Raw genomic sequence first — 20,653 nt, forward strand, 5'->3', positions numbered from 1 at the left:
GTTTTAGGATTGCCAGGAGCTGGATCATTTCTGTGTCTATGTGCATCGAGTTTGTTGTGTATTTAATAAATACTGGACTAAAATGCTGCTGCTTTCATGGTGGGTTTTTGTGTTTGCTTTTTTTTTTTTCTTTCTTCCATTCTCATTTTTTTGGTTCTGGCATGCCTGGTTGCTGTCTTCACACTGCAGAGTGGTTATTCATCCTCCTCTCGGTTGGCATAAATGCCAGCTTCCCAGCGCAACGCCAGAGCGCTCTTCCTGCGGTTCACCCTGGTTGCCTCCAGGACCTGGTCAGGAGAGAAAAGGAAAGCACAGGATGTCATTCAGCTGGCCCTGCCCTCAGGGCGTCCCACACAGTGCACTCAGGTGGGCAGGGACCAGCCAGGCCGGCCCTCCCACGGGGCTCCAGTGCCACACCCTGTGCGGGAAGGAAGACATGCAATGGAAGCACTCCCTGGTGTGAGAGAAGGAAGATGGCACACAGGAGCAAAGCCACACCACAGGAGGACACAAGTGGCAGAAATTATCTGGCAGCATCCGGCTCTCTGCAAGGGAGCCCCAGCTGACCTCTACTAGCCCAGCTGCACTTGCCCTGTCCAGGCCTTAGTCCTCTCCCCAAGGCCAAGCTTAGTTTAGTTTCAAACTAGAACTGCAGGAGCCAGCAAGCACCCTGCAGCTTTGTCCAGAGGCTGCTCTGGAGCTGCACATGAGGCCCAGGAAGCAGACAGCCGCCCATTTCAGCACATCACCCTCTCGGGCAGGACTTGGCAGCAGTGCCTGCCCCCAGCCCCTTTTCGTGGTCGTGGGGCTGCAGCTACGGCACACTGTGACCAAAGTGAGAAATCCTTGAGGGAAAAATCACTCCATGCACATGTGAAAGGAGATTTACATGAGGAAAGCCTACAAAGCCTGGTACAAAATGGACCTGATACATTTATATGTATTTCATATACACACATCATACACACAGGTACATGCACACACTGTGTCTATTTGGACATATGCACACATACGAACAAATAAATAAAAATGTAAGAAACAATTTTGACACGTGTTTTGAGAAAGTCAAAAAGAAAAGGGACAACACCAAAAGGCATTATTGTGATGCATCTGAGGCACTCCTCAGCAAATAATGCATGGCTGTGGGTGTTTTTCACAGAGCAGAATGAGATATAAAGGTGCCTGGAGCCTTCTTACAGAAGCACACGACAGTGTTACTTTCTGACCAACAGTGAATAACAGCTCCATGATGAAACTACAGAGCTGGCAATGTCAATTGTCCTCAGTGTGTTTTAACCATCTCTCCCAAAGAAGCAAGCTTTTGAAACTTTTTACGTCAGTTAAAAAAAATCCCACAACAAATACATGACTTCATTGAAGCAATGCTGGCCATCCCTCATCCCTAATGCTTCCTGCAAGCTGCTCTTCACAATCCCTGATTGCAGAAGAGTAGATGACCTTTTGAGATAGGATGATGGTATTTTATTCTTCTGTGAAGAAAGTCACATGCAGTGAGGACTTAAGCCTTGACTAGAACAAAAGTAAATAATTTAAGACTAAAGAAATTCTTCTTCCAGCTTATGACAAGTTGTGGTTGGAAGAATACATACTGTACCGGCAGTATCAGAAAATCAGTTCTGACTGCCAGCTGAAATTACAGGCCACCATAACTTTGCTTATGGGAATGAGAATGCACTGCTGCATTTATGCCAATTGTAACCTCTAGATCTTCATTCAAGAGCTGAAGATAGGACAGACTTTGCCAGCATTAGTATTTCTTTGCCCTCTTAGTTTCTTTTCACTATGACTCTGAACAAGCCTAAGACCTAAAGATAAAATCTGGCCAACAGAGATGAATTTTAACAAAAACTCCATCTCATTCTCTGCACTGACCATGGCTACGAAGTTAGCCCAGTTCCACTAGAGGGATTTTGTTCTGAAATTCTGCCCAAAATCATGCTTCCTCTTTTTGCAGAACAACCACCAGAAGGAGGGACCAAGGCTGAGTGGTTTTTTTCTTTCCTAGTAGAGGGGCAAATGTGCTTACAAGGAAAGGAGAAGGAAAGAGAAAAGGAAAAGGAAAAGGAAAAGGAAAAGGAAAAGGAAAAGGAAAAGGAAAAGGAAAAGGAAAAGGAAAAGGGAGAGGAGAGGAGAGGAGAGGAGAGGAGAGGAGAGGAGAGGAGAGGAGAGGAGAGGAGAGGAGAGGAGAGGAGAGGAGAGGAGAGGAGAGGAGAGGAGAGGAGAGGAGAGGAGAGGAGAGGAGAGGAGAGGAGAGGAGAGGAGAGGAGAGGAGAGGAGAGGAGAGGAGAGGAGAGGAGAGGAGAGGAGAGGAGAGGAGAGGAGAGGAGAGGAGAGGAGAGGAGAGGAGAGGAGAGAAGAGAAGAGAAGAGAAGAGAAGAGAAGAGAAGAGAAGAGAAGAGAAGAGAAGAGAAGAGAAGAGAAGAGAAGAGAAGAGAAGAGAAGAGAAGAGAAGAGAAGAGAAGAGAAGAGAAGAGAAATCAGTAGGAAAAAATTGGTCTGAGACATCAGCCTGTGAGGGGTATACTGGAGTTACTCCCACTGCAGAATGCCTAAACCAAGAAAAGACACCTCAAACCGAACAATGGAGAAGCAAAACTGGGAGTGGGTATCAGTGCATCATTCAGCATAAATTGCAAACTAAAACTGCCACCATGTTTTTAAATAAGGTCTGTGGAATTTGGTCTGCAAAATATGCCAGCTTAAAATAAAATGGATTTTGCATAGTTTAGGACAGCCTGAAATCAGCAGCTTCTTTGCTGGACATCACAGTATTTGGATGGTCTCTGGTGATGGATTGCAACAGTCAGGACACCTGAACTTTGAAGATTCCTGCTCTGGACCAGTCAGCTTCTATTTGTCTTCAAAGATGGCAATGGGGTTTCTTCCATTTATCCCTGGTCAGCACACCTACCCCCCAGTTTGTCAGCTTCTACAAATGCTGCTGAGTCTCCAAGCAAAACTGTATCCAGATTCATATCACAGGTACCATGAGGGCACAGAGTGTGGACTTGCACCTTGCAGGAAGTCAAGTCTGGCTCAGTATTAACACTAAATGGTACAGCATATAAACTAAAGATCCTTTTGAATAGTCATTCCAGAATTATTCTTCTATTCTTCTATCTATTGAAAACAGTTTTTGACCTAAAACAACCCTTGTTTTTACAAGGCTGTGACAGTTTTAGACCCTCTAGAGGAAACAGTGGCATAATTATAGCACGCAATTGGAATGACTGAGTGGGGAATTGGGACTCCTCAATGGAGCATTGAAATCATGACCCAGGAAACCGCTTGCCTAAAAATAGCCAACTATCTCAATTTTAAAATAAATTTGGCTGGTATCAGGGCTGATTCTAGACCCATAATGAGTGCAGCACCTCCAGGCTCTCCACAGCAAGTCAAAAATGCTATGTCAATGCTTCACAAGCACCCTCCTTGATAGTGCCCTGCATCAGCTGAGTGGGTGCAGGCAGGGGCAGATTGGTGCTCAGGGTGTCTGTCCTAAGGCAGCCAGGGCCACAGCTGCAGGAAGATCATGAAGCAGGGGCTTCACTTAAGCCTGGGCTCCTCCAGCCTGTGAACTATGTCCTATTGAAAAGGCCACACCAGGGAAAAAAAGCAATGTTACATAAAATGTCTTATTTGGCATAGGTGATTTGAATACCAGCTGTAGTAGAAGAGGAAGAACTTGGAGAACAGAAGTAGGTGTGAGGGAAAGACAAAAAATATGCAGGGCTGTAAGAACTGCTCTTCACCTCTCTGCAGAAAACGTCTTTATGGATCTTGTGGTTGCAGCTCAAGGTCTCGGTAAGAATTGCAGAAGGGTCTTTCCTTGAAGATTTAATTTATTTTTTGAGGATTTTGGGCAAAAAATTGAAACAGCTGCCACTTTCAGGTGGCATATGAATAATTCTTGTATCCATCCTAGAGATGGAGAGTTTCCATCATCATGCTGATTTTACAAACCCAGCACACAACTTAGAGCTTTAATAAGAGCTCCTTTAGTGACAAGAGTAAGCTATATATATATATATATATATATATATTTTCTTTAGCCTAATTAATATTTATCACAACCACTGAAATAGTTGTGTTATTTTTGAGCAATCATAAAACTGACTGCTATATAGTACATGACAATTTTTGTTGAACAGTAGTAGCAAAACTGATGTGGAAGCAAACAGTTTTTCTGAGGTTTAATATTTAACTGATTATTTCCATCTGAATCTGGAAGAACTAAAAGAAGAAGAGAAAACAGAAAATGCAAAGGTCTGCATGTCTAAACTCTGTGAGTACTAGGTACTAGTACTACTGCTGCAGAAAACACATTCATGGAGCACAGTGTGCATGAAGAGATGGAAGCGCAAATGCAGGGAAGAGGCTGCCTGCTCCAGCAAATGTGAGTGTTCCTGCTCAGGAATGATAAACTAAATGCTTTAAATGCTGGAACTACCAAGAGAACATCTATTTCTTCTGCATGAAGGCATTTTTTTACTGTATCCACTTAATGCTGTTTACTGAATACCCAGACTGCTAGTAAACACAGTGAGGAGCTGGGTATCTGAGACTAAAATTTGTTTACTTGAAACAAGACAGTGGCAGTATTAAACTGCTGCTTCTAAGTACTAAAACATGAACTGTGTGCCCCATGCCATCAAATCTAGTATCATGAAATCTAGTTCATCTTCTGTTTAGTAGCACAAAAATTTTCAGCAGTAGCCTTTAATGTTGCATAAATCACCTTACTGCAGTTATCTGCTACAGCATGGTTGGCATTATGGAAACTCTAGCTAGTGTCTAGTACATTTGAATGTATGTATAGCTGTAAGGCCAAAACCAGAGAGTTCTGAGGGTAAAAATACCCTATACAAGGGCATGCACTTAGGTCTCTAAACAGCAGTGGGGTGTGCTGCTATTACAGGCTGCAGGAATCTGTGGGAGATGCAACATATCACCCTAATGAAGCAGGATGTAGTTGCTGTGGTAGCTGAACTTCAGCACGTACTGTGCCCTGCTGGGGGGCTGTGTTCTGCTTTCCACAGTGGAGCTGTCAGAATCACTGTGTGGATGCCCCTGCTCCCAAGCCAGCTACAATGATTAAAACTGAGCCACTTGCCTGCACCAGAGTGCATTTTGGAAGGCTCTGGTGAACAGGAGACACAGGTCAGCTGTGGGATTACTAGAGAGTAGGGGCATGTGTACCTTGACTCTTGCTGCTGCTTCTGAAACAACCTGCCTAGTTTCAGCTGAAGATTTCCAGTGAGAATCACATGGTTTCCTCAGTTTGAGGATGGATGCTAGAGAATAGCCAGAGAACATACTTTCACCTGCATGAGGAATTGCTGAGTCCTACAGTATTTTTTATTTCAAGCTCGTTTCCCATTCATACACACTCTTTTTCAGCTCCTTACTCTTTGTATCATTACCATAACACAAGCTGGACACAAAACTCTTCCCAGCAGAAGACCATGGCCTGGGCCTGTAAAAACTACACCTGAACTTCTGCCTCTCACACAACACTGAACACTGATCACCACCTGCTGTTCACAAAACTTGACTTAGATTATTGTGCATATATTATGGAGGAGAAAAGGCACAACTTCTGTTTAAAACCAGGACTCTGAAAGCACACTGTTCTGATACTGATTTAACTATCTATAAATACACAAAGATCAATCACTGGCATGTATCAGTGTGATAAAACTTACTATAAATTATTTAATGAATAGGAAATGGCTTGTCTTTGCTTTACTCTCCAGGTCAGAAAATGTTCATGTACTAGTCTTGAGGTAGCTGATGTGGTCAAATATATTATGGAATAGAAAAAGAAATAGAAGCTTCAGGTTTATGAAAAAGTGCTGATGTTGGACAAATAAGTATCAGTCATTACCACAATCTGCAGAGAAAATTACAGGCATTTGAAATACACATATTACTGAGCACCTCATTAACAAACATTGCAGAAACAAACATTGTCGTTAGTACCAACTACCTGCTCTTAAAACTACTTCCTCTGGCAAAGTCCAGCTTTGGGGATATGAGGACTGTGCCAGTTACTACTTTGCTTAAATACTGAATGTCACTGTAAATACCCTTTATTTGGCAGATTTGGGTTTATTCCACCCTGAGACAAACACTGATGCTAAGTTGTGGGACTGTGATCAGTCATCACATCACAACAGACAAGGACAAGGAAAGGTTCACAATATGAAACAGACCGAGGCCATGCACTTGGATGTGACTCTTCCATAGATCAAAGGATGGTGTGCAAGTTTTTTTTATAAAATACTAGAGATTTTCATAGTATTAAATACATTGTAATCAAACACAAAGGAAAGCCACAGAAGATTCATGCAGCATTTGAAGACACTTGGATCCCAGGTTTAGCTTTGCCAGCTAAATAAACAGTAAGGGGGATTAAGGGGAACTTCTTATTTCTCACCTCAGGAATGCTGCAGTCCCAGGCAACAGCTCTCATCCCTTTAATTACAACCCCTCCCATGCCATAAATTGTAACTAGAATCCAAGGGTTAGAAAACCAGCCACACAAATATTTGCTGATGAAAGATATAAGGGAATATCACACACACACACACACACACACATTTTTTATATGAAATGTCACTGGCACACACTATGAAAATGACAACTGCAGCAACATGCACTTGGAATCACCATGCAAAAAGAAGCAAAAATAAACAAGCACTTGAAAAGTACCTCAGAAGTAACCTTGCTAGACAGTAATTTACAGGTGTACTGGTAGAAAGGGAAAAGACCAACATTAGTACATTGAACAAGCATGTTATAACTAGGAAACAAGAACAAATTACAGAAATTCTAAGAACTGGCACATTGCACAGTATAAAACTTCAAGCAACTTAGTGTCATAAAAAATAAAAAGTGAATATTAGCCAGTTTGGTGTTATTTTAATGAAGTTGCTTGGCCAGTCTCAGTCTTGTTTACCATCAGTGCTTGATCTATTTCCTTGCTACTGCTTTTTCTCTTTCACTCATCTCCTGAAACCTGTACTGCCACACATCCTCTGGAAGAAACTGCCCCCCTTCCTGAGTAGCACAGCTCTTCCAAGATGTGCTTGATTTGCCCTCTCTTTCTGAAAGGCACGACCCACAAGCCTTGACCACAGAGGCCACGTTGTAGCCACTAAAGCCACTGAAGCCAGACATGAAACAAAGGTGGTGGTGCCTGAAGGAGAGACTCAGAGGGTAAATGCCCTACAGAAACCACCCTCCTGTCTTTCGTTGTGTCTTACACAGGGTGAAAGTGGATCTCTGTACATCAGTACTGCTGGTGTGCTCAGCATGAACAGGAGTTCCCATGGACATGAAACCTTTCCACAAATCTCTCCATTCAGGAGACCATGGCTGCCGTGCCAGGCACCTTGACTGCTTCCAGTACTTGAGGAAGTCTCTGGTTCTCCTCACTCACACTGAGCAATGCTGAGCCACATTCAGCTCTCAGGACATAACACTCCAAGGAGCAGCTGCCTGTCTGGTTGTCAGTTATGCTCCTAATCCTGCTGTATTTAATGTATTTTTAAAAACAGTGCAGTGATTGGCTATTTTGTTTCTTTAGTTACAGAAAAACCTTTTCCTGAGAACACTGCTCACATGCTCTCTGCTGACAAATTAAAGCTATTTGGTTTTTAAATAAATAGTTGCTTAGCCTGGACTACAAAATATTCACTCAAACTGACAGTGGTACAAGTGCAGCACTTCTTATTAAAATTATACCATTGACAGACAAAGGCAATGGCAGAGTTGTTTACCACAGGAGAGTGGAAAAAGCCAGGGAAAAGAAACAAAACACTCCCACTGATCTCAGGAAGTTCTCTCTGGGCTCTTCAGGACACAGACATCTAATAGGATTTTGGGTGGGCAGCAAAAAAATCGTTTGGCTTCATGCAGTGGGCTTACAGAAGAGGAGAATGACGATGAACCTCGACACTGTGGGACACTGGTGTGCACTGGGACTGTTCAAATTCATTGAAGCCTTGAAAATTCATGCCAGGAAAGGATTTATCCCACAGGTTGTCTCAGTGGCACCAATGCTCTGGCTGTGCATCTTTGGGTTGTCAGTGGCTGTGCAGCTTTACCAGCAGTGGAGCTGAGATGGCACCCAGAGCACACCTCTGAGGTCAGACACTGCCCTGACCACTGACCAGCACTCTGGACAGGACATCACTCCAAACTGCAGCAGAGACCAGGCAACTGTGGCCAGTCCACCTTCCAGGGAGCATGTGTGCAGCTCTGCAAGCACTTGAGGAACTGTGCTCAGGTAAATTGATGACCAGGACCTAAGAATCCAGCACAGGCTACCACTTCACAGGCTGGGCAGGTTACCTTCACTCTTCACAGGGGCAGAGGAAGAGCACAGGGTGAGTACAGGCTGAGTGCCACCCCAGAGCAGAGCAGCTGCTCTAGGTTTGCAATCACCAGGCCAATGGTTTCGGTGTGGGACTCCAGTGCTGGTTTGCACAGTGGGTGTTTTACACCCAACTCTTTTTAATTCTCCTCTTAGCTTCTGCAAAGGTCATGGGTATTGCCCTGCAAGCCTCTGAGCCCCTTCAGGGACAGATGCTCTGGGGAGATGCCAGGAAACAGCACCCACCAGAGCAGGTGGGACCACCTTGTTTCACTGGGTGCTTTAGGGAGGGAGAGAAACCAGAGAGTGGCTCCTTCCTAAGATGTGGCCCCAAGATGCCATTGCCAGAACGAGACATGCTCCTGTGCACAAGCTGGTTTTCTATTTGATGTAGAAGTCTGATGGGCAATGCAACCTTGTTCTTCAGTGGATTCAGTAGAATAAGGAACCAGAAATTCAGGTGTGCACTGGAAACAAATCTATCTGCATTTTTAGTTAGCCAACAAAAGTGCAACAGGACCCCTCCACATTGCATTCCTTCTGATTTTTACTGCCTTTTGTTACTGTGCAATATCCACAAGCAACTAAAAGCTGCCACACAGCGCAGTACTTCTGTAACAAAACTTCACTTACATCTATACTCCTAATAAGAACCAGACTTTAGTGAACACTACTAGAAAGCAGTTTGTTGGAGCATCCTTGGCAGTAGGGTCATTGTTCAGACATCTTTGGGAAATGTCTGGAGGACTTTGGCTGCTTCAGCAAATACTGATTCTGACACTGAACTTGTATCTTACTACCTTCTGCGCTCATTGCACAGTAATAATGACTCTGAATAAGAAACAGCTCATGCTCTCTTAGGAAAAAGCAATTTTCCTGAATTTTGATACTTGCAGTTAAAAAATCTGTAGCTCTCCTTATTAGTGTCTCTAATAAAGACTACCTTAATTCAGAAACTCCTTAATTCTGATGAACTCTACTACTGCTTGTGTGGAAGGAAGACAACAAATCCAGCAACAACGTGCCAGCTGTTGAAGGATCCAAGTTAACTCCCAGTCTAGTTCCACAACTGCTGGTTTCTGGGGAAATTATCAACTTACAGTGAAGACTGAGCACACTTGGATTGGATTTTGGGGATGGCGGGGGGCAGTCTACAAACACAGGTGTGAATACATGCTTGATCCACAAATTTCAATGCACTACTAAAATAAACCATTGGAGGGTCCTGGTGATGTGTGAATTAACAGAATCTGCCAATTACTGGGCAGCTACACACTGCTCTTATTATTAGTTAATATAATTAGTGAAAATTAAACATAATATGAGCTGCCTTTAATATTTGCAGTGACACACTCTTCCTCTTCACTGGTCTGCATCCTTCCGTTTCGAACACCTGCCCCCTGCAATGTGTTAAAATCCCTACCCACTTGCAAGGTGTCTGATCAGATTCTGGTGAAATGACCTTTTTCAGTGTCTGCTGGTTCTTGCAAGTCATGGTCTCTATCCCAGAGCAGGAAGGGAGAAGGAGAACTGCGCTTACCGCACTGTCGTCCATCCTTTCTCGTCTCTTGGTTTTGTGTGTTTCATAATCCTCCATCAGGGTCTGCATCAGGTTCTTGGGTCGCTGGGCTCCTGCAGACTCCTCAGGTGGAGGGTCCAACTGCGAGGCAGGGCCTTCTGTGGTGGGGGATGGAGGAGGCTTGATCTTCTCTATCTTCCCTGCAATGACATGAAAAACAACGACCCCTTCTAAGCTGAGGACTCACTAATTGTTTACCAACGATGATAGCTGGAGAAGCATTTCCAGCAGATTTTGAACGAGGAAACAGTTTGGAATGAAGTCTATGAAACAATCTGGTAAATCAGGATGGTTATAGACTTTAAAAAAAATTCTCCCTCTTCCTGTAACCCACTACAAAATCTTTTTACAAAACCACTGTTTACGAAAGTACCTGCTTGAAATACCCATTTCCTCCTACAGGATACATTTCTGTGATTTGGAAATGTTTGTAAGATTCTGGAAAACCACAAGATGATTTTTTTCTTGCTCAGCAAGTGCAACACAAGGACCATGCACGAGACATCCAAAGAAGGCATCTTGTTAAACACAGCCGCCTTCTCTTTTTCCAGTGCTTTTTATCTGCTTTGTAAGCAAGAAAGGCTTTGGGTCAATCCTCAGTGCTGCTCTTCCCTGCAGCAGTTTCCTGCAGGTTGCAAAGGGTGCTCCTGTGGCAGAGGAGGAGCAGGTCTCTGTCCTATAAACTTGGTTCAGACATGGCCTTTGAGTTCCTTCCTGAAGGAAAGCCAAAGAGGACTCATTTTGCTCTCTGGCTGAGTCCACTGCATCCCATGGAAGGTGACTGTGTTGAGCACAGTGACCCCAAAGGCAGGTAAAAGGCACTCCAGGAAAATCCTGTAAGCTGCAGTAGGACTCACAGGTGGACAACCCATACTTCTCTGGGAAGGACAGCCTGCCTTTCCCATCACCAGGAGCTGACTTGGGGTGAACCACCCACCATGTCCTGCTGGGAAAAATGAGGATGACAGTGGCAGGTCATGGGAATGATATGTGGAGGTTCTCAGCTGTGACAGGAGAAAGAAATGCTGAACCAAAATCACGTTTCCTTTTCCATCCGACCATCATCAACTCTTTGAAATAAGACACTTCAATGAATGTAAAAAAAATACCATATAAAGAGAAAAATACCCACTGCAAACCCCTTAAAAATAAGTGAAATAATCAGAAGGATCATGCTGAGTTTCAGGAAACTTGTTGATAAAACAAATGAAAACCCTAGCTGGGCCTTCAAAAACTGCCATAACAGTTGCAGCCACTAGAGAGCAGCCTTGAAATCTCCTGTAAAAATCAACACGATTTATTCTTGAAAGCAGAAGTGAGCCAACACTCCAGAGGTACTTTTACAAGAACTTCCCCTGCCAGGGTTTTCCATTTCTGATCAGTGTTGAAAAACCCAGTATGATTAGTTTCTCATTAAGTTAGGCTTAATTTTAGCCTAATTAATTTAAGCTTAATTAATTGGGCAGTGATGAGGATGGGAATCCATCTTTTTTATAACACCCTACCAGAAACTGAAGGGGGAGCTTCTATGAGGACAGGCTCTTCTCTGGGTTGCATCAAAACTTGCTCCACAGATAAAGAGGTGTTATGCTGCCAAAGCAGAGACCAACAGTAGGTCTGAGCTGCCCAGCTGCACCCATGTGTGACAGCTTGGACTGATCAGCAGGAGAGACTTGAAACTACCGACACCCTGCCAATTAGGCCCACTGGGTAAAAAAGTGTGGTGAAAATTAAAGGCCTGATTAAGGGTCAGATATCTTGGTGATCAAGGACTTCATCCTTACACTAGTAATTGCCTTGGATGGATGTACGTAATGGGGGAAGAATGAGGCTTCTCAGATGTCTGCCCAACTTGTAGCTTCTCCAGGGATACACACACCACAGGATGCTCAAATCTACAAACAAGCCTAATGGCTGAAAAGAGATCCTTTCATTCCCCTTCACCTGGCAAACAATGCAAATTGTAGGTTTTGGGGGTTTCCATTTAAGAAAGGGGATATCTTCATGCAGGACTGTTTGCACCGGATGCAAACCCCATCAATTTCCATTATGACAGATGAGAAAAACATTAACATTGGAAGAGACCTTCAAGAAATCATTGACTCCAAGCTTTGTATTGCATGTACATATATATATATTATATATATATATATATATATACAATATATGTACACATATTATACATATCTGTATTTATATGAAGGCTACAGCATCCCAAATCTATAAACACACATTTACTTTTTACTTAGAGATGCTGTTGAATTTTTTTTAAGACATTTGCATAGCAGAGAAAAATTTTCAAAGTAAGACATTCCAGCAGGAAACCAGGCTGTGCTGGGCTCAGGGGATTGCTTAAGTACATTAAAAAAAAAGATTCCTCTAGTAACACATAGCCTCATTACCACTCCAGGTGAAACGCGGCTTCTCTGCTCTTCTTGAGCACCAGGTGAACAATGCAAATATGCAAAACCACAAACAAGCCAGCAGTAAATAAAGTGTGTCTCAAAGATTCTCCCACTTCACAGACATCCTCCACTAGGGAGGGAGTAAGAAAGCAAAAGGCAAATGAACTTGGTTGGTATGTTGTTAAGGCACTCCTGGAAGTATTCTGGGGATGACTGATGAGCACTCCAGAGAAATCCCTGGAGAAAATTATTAACTTTCTTTTTCCATACCACTGCCTATAAAGGGGTAAGGAAACAGCATCTTCCATGAACATTTCTACTTTAGGCTTTCTCATAATTCTGATTTGAAGAGGGAGTTCATACATATGTATTATATCTGTTCCTTATTGTGTACGTGCATACAAGGCATTAAAAATTTTGCAACGACCATGAAATATCTTGCCTGAAGTTTCTGCTCCTCTTCCCACTACACAAAAAGTATCTTCAGGCTATGGCTGAACCTGAGAAGCTTCCTAAACATAGGTCTTTATTAGAGAAAAAATGAAGTGGAAAATGGTTTTGAAGCTGAAGTGGTTTCTCTGATGGAGGCTTAAACTCCACAGCTGCCACTCAGGGTAAGAAAATAGAGAGAAGAAAGTAAAGGACAGCATGTACACATCCCTCACAGTTACTGACAATTCAGAGGTATTTGACTGCTTGTGTGTCTAAGCTGCAACTTCCCCACTGAGCTTTCAACACCCACTGAAGTTCTCTCACTTAGTTCATCAGCTGAGGGCAACAGAAGATGGGCATGGGGGGCAGCTCTCCTTGATGCTTGTGCAAGTGTTCGAGTGCCTGCACACAAGCACAATGAGCCTTATGCCTCACCTGGCAATACTTTAGTGACAACACCAAAAAGGCATATGTAGCAGCTTCCCAAAGTGGTACTTCCCAAAGTACCTCTCAGGCATGGTTTCTCTGCTAGGTACTCCCCATCTCTCATCCTGACACAGGAGATATTGACAAAGGCTTTGGCTCGAGATGAAAAGCCTTCACTGAACCAAGACCTCCCCTGTAATGATTCTCACACCTCCTTTTGAGGAACAGGACTACTCAGAGCCAGGCACTACAGGAACTTAGATACAAGTCCTGCATAGTCAAAGTTACTTCTAATAAAAGGAATAACAAAACCCATGGGAATTACATAACCATGCTTATGCTGGATTCGTCTCATGTCACACACTCATGATCCTGCTCAAATAAACTATCAGACAGCCCCCTCTCCTCTGCCCAGGAGAGATGCTGTACCACCTGCAAGTTGTTGGAGGAAACCACTGTTCTGCTGTGCAGCTGCTCACACCATGCCAAGTGCAGCAGGAGCTCCAGGAGACATTCAGTTTTAAAAAGTGCTCCAGAAATATTTTGGGATCCATGGTGACTATCCATACAGCAATACTCTGGCACTTTGGTCTTTCTTGAGTCTCCTCATGCTTCAGGAAACCCAACTTTTCTGGGAAAAATTCACATAGGTTCTTCATTTTTACCTTTCCAGGAGTGTCCTGGAGAAGAGTGTACACCTTCCACTGAAATTACTCTGCATCTCAATTCAGTGGTCTGAGATGGATTAAAAGGTTGTTTCAAAGCATCAACAAACAATTTTAAAGGATAATTGTTATCAGTACAGAAGTTTATTACTAAAAGACCTTTTGGATTGTGCTGAGTGATTGGCAGACAAACTGAGTGTTACCATTGGTTCTATGAAGTTGCATGTCAGGGTGAGTAAAGACAGACTGTTTGCTGTCTAAAGTAATTAGCAGTTACTGCACATATACACCTACATGAACTGTGTTAATCTGCCACACTTCAGTTAAATTACACTGCAGTTCACTGCAGCCCCTTTTCATGGTTTGTCTTTCTGTTACCTATGTGAGTATCCACCTGGTTCAAATCATGGAAGGGGAGCAGCAGTAATAAGTAATTGGCGAACACCAGGAGTCCTAAAAAAGCTACTCTGCTCAGACCACCACCTAAATACAGCCTGATTTTTAGGCCATTGCTAATTAAGTTTATTATTATGCCTTCTCAAAACAGTAAGAATGCACTTCCACACTTAAGGATTAGAAACAGATTTTTCAAATTTATACTTGACCTCTTAATCCCTTCCTGCTGAGGTATCCTGATGTTAGTGCCAGTTCTTTCCTTGGAAAAGGCAATTTGCTGACAGAAATACCTCTGTTTCTTCTTTATTATTACCATCAGTAGTAGAATTGCTATTATTTTTCTTTGTGAAACTAGATATATATATACTACAGTACCAGACATATTCTACAGCATATTCCTTACTGGCCCCAGCAGAAGCAGGTTTTCTTTTCTGATCCGTATGTCACCTCTGCTCTGTCTATTCTAACAGCCTGATGTTTGTGACTCTGCTAAATTATATTTTGACTTTTTTCACAAATATTGAAAGGGAAGTTGCTGCAATCTCTCAAGAGATTACATGGTATTCCTCCACCCTATTTCTAAGGATGCCTGCAGGTGTTAACAGCAATATAGCTGGCTAAAGGGACAGCAAGGAGGAGATGAACTTTTTGAGAGGTGAGGTTAATACACCTTCCAATGCTAAGGGTCCTGCAGCTGAGAGCTATGCTGAGCACATCTGCTGTTCAGCAAGCTAAAAGTAGAAGAACTAAGAAGAACTTTGCCAATGTTCTTTGTGGGTTTTTTGATCAGTGATAGTCTTAAACAATGACACATATTCATCTTTTCCTAGAAATTATTTCTTTGCCTTGTCATCGGCTGCAAATTGCAGTAGCTTGAGTCACTGGCTGAGAGATCCCAATTTTCTTTCTAGAACATATGGCAGTTGGACATTTAAAGGAAACTGTCTGGAATGATTCATTATAAACAGAAGTTTATAATTTTCTCTAAAATGTAATTTACGACAAACATTTTTACAGACACAAAGTAAATGCCTTGTTGTGTAGAGAAAGCAGAAATATGTTGTTTTCCTAGAAGCTCTGTTAAAACAAGCATTAGTGTCAGCAGCCCATCCAACATCACTTCTGAGTAAAATACAATCATTATCTACCCCATTTTGAGCACTTTCACTACAGATGATGCTGTTTTTGAACACAGTCATGAGCACACCTTTATGAAACAAGTCCTCCTAACTGACGTCTGTAGTGCCCTGTATCTCATATGTTGTCAGATATTTCTCAGAACACCTCAGATTAGAAAGGATCCTTATGGAAAATGCTATACTAGGAGTTATAACAATAGCACTTCAAAGAAAAGACTGGTATTTGCTACATTTTTTTCAAAAAATACATGTTAAGATCATCCCCTTTGCAGAAGAAACTAAACTAAGTATTCTCTATTTATGTGCTCCATAAAACTCCAAGTTCACAATCATACTGAATAATGGGCTAAATCTACTTCTGATTCAAACTTACCATGACTTTCAAAAGAAAATTACTACCACCGGCTTGTATTTACACCAGTGGAAACAAAGACAGCATTTACGTACTTTTGGTAGAATGAATACTTTTTCACAATGACCACTGTTAATAAACCCTACAGGCACTTGCAAAGCATATGCAGGTATATGCTTAATAAAAATCACTATGCAGAAATAAGCCTGGTGTTAGTTTCTGGGGTTTTTTTTAAATGTATTTTTTTCTGTATTATATTTAGAAGGCATCGGTGTTTGACATTATTTCTTGAGAAGGGGAATGGGGAAACAGATATGCTGTAACTGCTGTGAATATCAGAAAAAGAACACAGAAACTGATCGGTCAAGAAGACTTCCACTGAATCTATTGAACAATTTGTTTGTGTTGCTTGTTTAATTCAGTAGTGAATAACACCAGCTAAAATACATGGCAACCCATAACTCTGGATATAATTTCACAAGACAAAGCTCATTAAGACCAAGACCGCAAAACAGAACGCAAAACACACAGAAAAAGATATCAAATTCATACCCCAAAATCTGCACATCTTCACTTACTCTGCACTTCCCTAATGGTGTGCAGGAGAACAGGAAGCCTATTAAGGACAGTCTTGGATGTTTGTCTTTCAAATAGCCACACAGCTGTAAAAACTGCTGCTGTGCTTCCCTGAAACAATCCTAAATTTCAGTGGGTGGTCTGAGCAGCACAGCGATGGACATGTCACGCTACCATGCGTACGGGTTTAGTAAGGATGATCAGCGTCTCTGCACTCCATTTGTGAAAACCCAGAACCTTCCACAGGGGTGCTCACAGCCAGAAAATGAAGCTGTCCCATGCAGTTTCCAGGCACATTAAGTCATCTGCCCTCCCACACCCTGCAAAACAGTATTTTCATTAAAAAATGACATAAAACTAAACCATACCTGACCCTTCAGTCACGTTTCACTTCTGCTCTGACACTTTGAGCTCTTACCTGGTGCAGTTTTGTAAGACACGGTTCTGGTGGGCATGGGTGGTGCACTCTTTGTAACAGGGCTTGGTGCAATTTGCAAACCCTGCCGCTGCCTCTTCAGCTCCTCTTCTCGTTCCTGGGCAGCTCTGATCTCTTCTTCAATCATGGACAAAGTCCGCTGTTTCCTTGACCGTAACTTGAAAGGGCCCACAGTCACTTCAGGCTCCTGTGTGGCCAGGATGGAGGCAGTGCTCCGAAGCTCCGCTGCCTCTGAATACTTGCTGAAATAGCTGACTTCAGGTCTGCTTTCTTCCACAAGGAATGGCTGGCTGGCTGAGTACATGGGCGACTGCTGCAAATTCTTCCCTTCCCTGAGTCCTGAGTCTTCCTCTTTTGAAGTCTTTGGTATGGTGTCCCTTTTCTCTTGAACTGGTGAAGACACCTGGGGGGGCTCAAACGTTGGGTTCTGATGCTCCTTGGAGGCAGGAGCTGGCCCAGTGCTGGCTGGCTGCTCTTTGGCTGAGACTTCTTTCTCTGCTGGGATTCCTTCTTCCCTCGGGTTTCCTTTCTCCACCTGCTCAGCTATGGCTTGTTGGATGGCGTTTTGAACCAGCAGGCCAGCGTGGTAGTCCAGCTGGTCGTCCATCAGCATGGAGTCTGCCAAGGCAGAGGAAGGCGAATCACAGCCTGGGTCACTGAAAGACTTGGAGATGCCTTCAGCCCTGCACTCAGCTGGAGTTTCAGCCTGCGGGGTCTGCGGCAGAGAGAAATCCGCTAGCGAGCTTTCCTGCAGGGCGCTCATGGTCTCATTGGAGGCACCGCTGTCACTTATGTTATCCATGCTGAAGTCATTGGAAAGGGTCTCCAAGACAGTGGTATCCTGAGACCTGACAGACAAGTCATCCAAACCGGAGTCAAGCTCCTCTGGCGGCGAAGAGGCGCTTCCTGACTTTGGGAAGTGATCTAGAATTCCCTGTCCATCATCCTTCACCACTGTGAAGACCGCCCTTGCACTCATGAATTCTCCATCCTCTGCCCACAGTTTTGAGGTTGGTCCAGCTCTGGGGCTATCACTGGAAGGTAAGTCTCGTGCTGTGTCAGCTGTGGTATTCTGAGTGCTTTTGTCATCTTCTGAGCTACAGGAGACTTTCTGTGCTTTGACGACCGTGGCGCTGTTACCCTCAAGCTGTCCAGTTTGCCCGCACACTGAAACGGGTCTTGTCACGGATGACATCGGCCTGTCCACACACGGAGAATTGAGGCTTTTGTAGAAGGGTTTGACAGAGAACATTCTGGGTGTTACTGACCGCCTTGGTGGGGCCTGACCCTGAGATGGACCTGAATTCTCCATCAGCTGGAACTGCTTCCTGGCAGCTGAGAAGTCAATTTGCTCTGTGACAATATCTTCTTTCTTGATACTGACAGGCTCTGGGGATACAAAGGAGCAGCTGACCTGTTTAGGGGATGCTGATGCTGCACCTTGCTGCTGCTGCTGCCTCTCCTTGCGCTCCTTGTACTTCTTGTGAGACTCCAGATGCTCTTCATCCAGTTGATCCTCCAGGGGCTTCTCCTGAGGAGGGTTCCACCATTTGGCAGCAATGCTGGGGTTTTTCTTGACAGCCTGGCTTTTAATGAGTTCCCTTCTTTCTTTTTCAAGTTCCATCATTTCCTCTGATGGTCTCACTTTGCGGACTCTGTATTTTTCTTTCTCTTCCTCATCTTCAAAGAGCTTTGAGGGCTTTTTTTCTTCATGGAAGGCTCGCAGTTCAAACTTTGCCTCTTTCTTAAGGGTTGTAAGAGTTGTCTCTCCATCCTTAGAGGATCTTCTAGAACTGTTTGAAGAAGTGGGACTTCCTGGCACCTTCAGACTCTCCCCAGTGTCTTCTTTCAGACCACCCAAGGAATGGCCATTGGATTTCGGGTTCTCATCTGTTATATTAGCTTCACGTGTCTCAACCTCCAAGGATACCTGCTTGTCTGCTACATTTTCTTCTCTTTCACTAGATACTGACTCTTTGTTGACATTAGCAGATGATCCTGAACCATCCATAACGGAGACAGCACTTGGTTCAGGGGAGGATGTCCCATTAAATGTACTGTCTGCAGTAGAATCGCAACAATTTGCCTCCAGCACTTCATCTAGGTATCTGATCTCTTTAGCAACTTCACTGTCCAGAGATTCATGCCTGTCCCTAAGTCCATTTCGGCTGGAAGCAGGCGAAAAGAAGTGGGTTGGATTGTCTGTGGGATGTGGTGAAGCCACTGTGGTGATGCTTTTATGTTCAGAAACTGGAACTTCAATTTCCATTTTCTCTTCCTTTGTAGCAAGCACAGTAGATGGCTCCAAGAAATTGGCACAGTTTTGGTCTCTGTTTTTTCTTAACCTGATGTCATCCTCAGGGATTCTGGAAGATTTCTAAAATAAAAGAGAGAGAAAATATGAAATCTTAAAAAATGAACACCTAATTTTTTGCAGAGCAAACATCATCTGGAAAACAAATCCTAGCACATCTTGAAGTTGAGATTAAAGCATTCCCTCAGAGCATGGGAAAGCAAGGCAAGCCATTAACTCAAAAAGTAGGAAGTTACCTTACCATATGCTGGAAAAGGTACTAAAACAACAACAAGCTTTCATTTAAGAATCTCCCACTTGCTTACCACCCTCACTTTGTCATTATTTCATGCCTGTGTCTTGGTCTGTGACTAGGAATAAACTTTGAATTTCTAAGTTAACAGTAACTTGCCAGTTTTGATTCCTCAAAGATTTGCACATGCAGTACACAACACCTATCATCTTGGTACTCCAAAAATGCTTTCCACACCTAAATGAAATCTCATAATGCCTCTACTGATGAAAAGCATTACTGCCTGTGCTTTGCGGAAACAGATACTAATATGCTGAAAGAGTTGGTGACTCACACCAAGTTAGGAAAAATGATGTGGCAATGGTAGGGAATGTTCAATTCTCAATGCTCAATCCTGGTCATAAAACATGGAGTAGAATTACATGGTGCTGGAAAGACATGGGGTCTTCCTCCATCCTACATGGAAACCTACACACAATTGCACTTGAGAGACAGGAAGCATCTGTAACTCCCATAGCATGCAGAACACCACAAAGAGCATGACAGGGACCACAGTCATGGTATCCTTCCTCCCACTTCTTTGATCTGTAGTGCAGATCTTCCGGATCATGTTTCTCTCTGATGTGTTGCCTCTGGTCACAAGCTTATTGACATAAATACTATTTATGCTCATATATTTTACTGGTCAAGCAGCCTAATGAACTTACTGAGAGTAAAGTCTGAAGGAACTTCTGATTAAGTTGGTAACGCATCAATTAACTTCTCAGTAATTCTATGCTGCTAAAAGGCAAACCTAATCCACAACGCCAAAACCAAAGAGGACATTTTAAACATGGTTTTTCAAAAAGCACTTGCTAACTTCCTAAATAATGAAAACAAAAAATGATACATTATTCCCTTTGACTCACCTTTTAAAACAGAAATGTGCTATCTGAGCTCTCTGCCTGCTTTCCACACATGTTTCTATGTGGCGTTTCTATGAGGCGTTGACTTTGAAAGCAAATGGCATTGATCAAACCCCGTGAACTCAGTGGACACCAGCAAGAGCACTGTTGTCAGGTTGTCACCCCTGCCTTGCTGTCCCTTATCCAGCATGCTATTAACACACACCACAGCAGCAGACGATGAACAAGGAGCACAATGGCACTTACCAGTGACCTGAACAATCATATTGTCACTGGATTTATACTGGCAGCCAAATGCATTTGACACACCTTAACAAATTACAGCCAGTCACCCAGAAGAGCTCTTTCTAAAAACACTCTGAAAAGCTTTCTGTCTAATTACACAGTTGTACACA

The 20,653-nt window shown here is 43.2% G+C and overlaps 1 protein-coding gene across 8 annotated transcripts in view; it reads right to left on the minus strand.

Annotated features, from left to right (window-relative positions):
• Window positions 1–92: 92 nt before the first annotated feature.
• The window catches only part of PALM2AKAP2 (PALM2 and AKAP2 fusion), a 266,196-nt gene continuing 245,635 nt past the window's right edge, over window positions 93–20,653 (minus strand). For 6 of the 8 annotated variants that reach the window (XM_074533560.1, XM_074533558.1, XM_074533561.1 and 3 more), the window contains 4 exons: window positions 16,790–19,184; window positions 9,942–10,120; window positions 6,736–6,774; window positions 93–287 (listed from right to left, as the gene is read on the minus strand). In XM_074533560.1, the coding sequence (XP_074389661.1) occupies window positions 195–287; window positions 6,736–6,774; window positions 9,942–10,120; window positions 16,790–19,184 (2,706 nt within the window). In that variant the 3' untranslated portion in view covers window positions 93–194. The remainder of the gene's footprint in view (window positions 288–6,735; window positions 6,775–9,941; window positions 10,121–16,789; window positions 19,185–20,653) is intronic. The other 2 variants (XM_014271541.3, XM_074533562.1) reach the window with 1 other exon arrangement.

This window comes from Zonotrichia albicollis, chromosome Z (assembly GCF_047830755.1).
Source record: "Zonotrichia albicollis isolate bZonAlb1 chromosome Z, bZonAlb1.hap1, whole genome shotgun sequence".
NCBI lineage: Eukaryota > Metazoa > Chordata > Aves > Passeriformes > Passerellidae > Zonotrichia > Zonotrichia albicollis.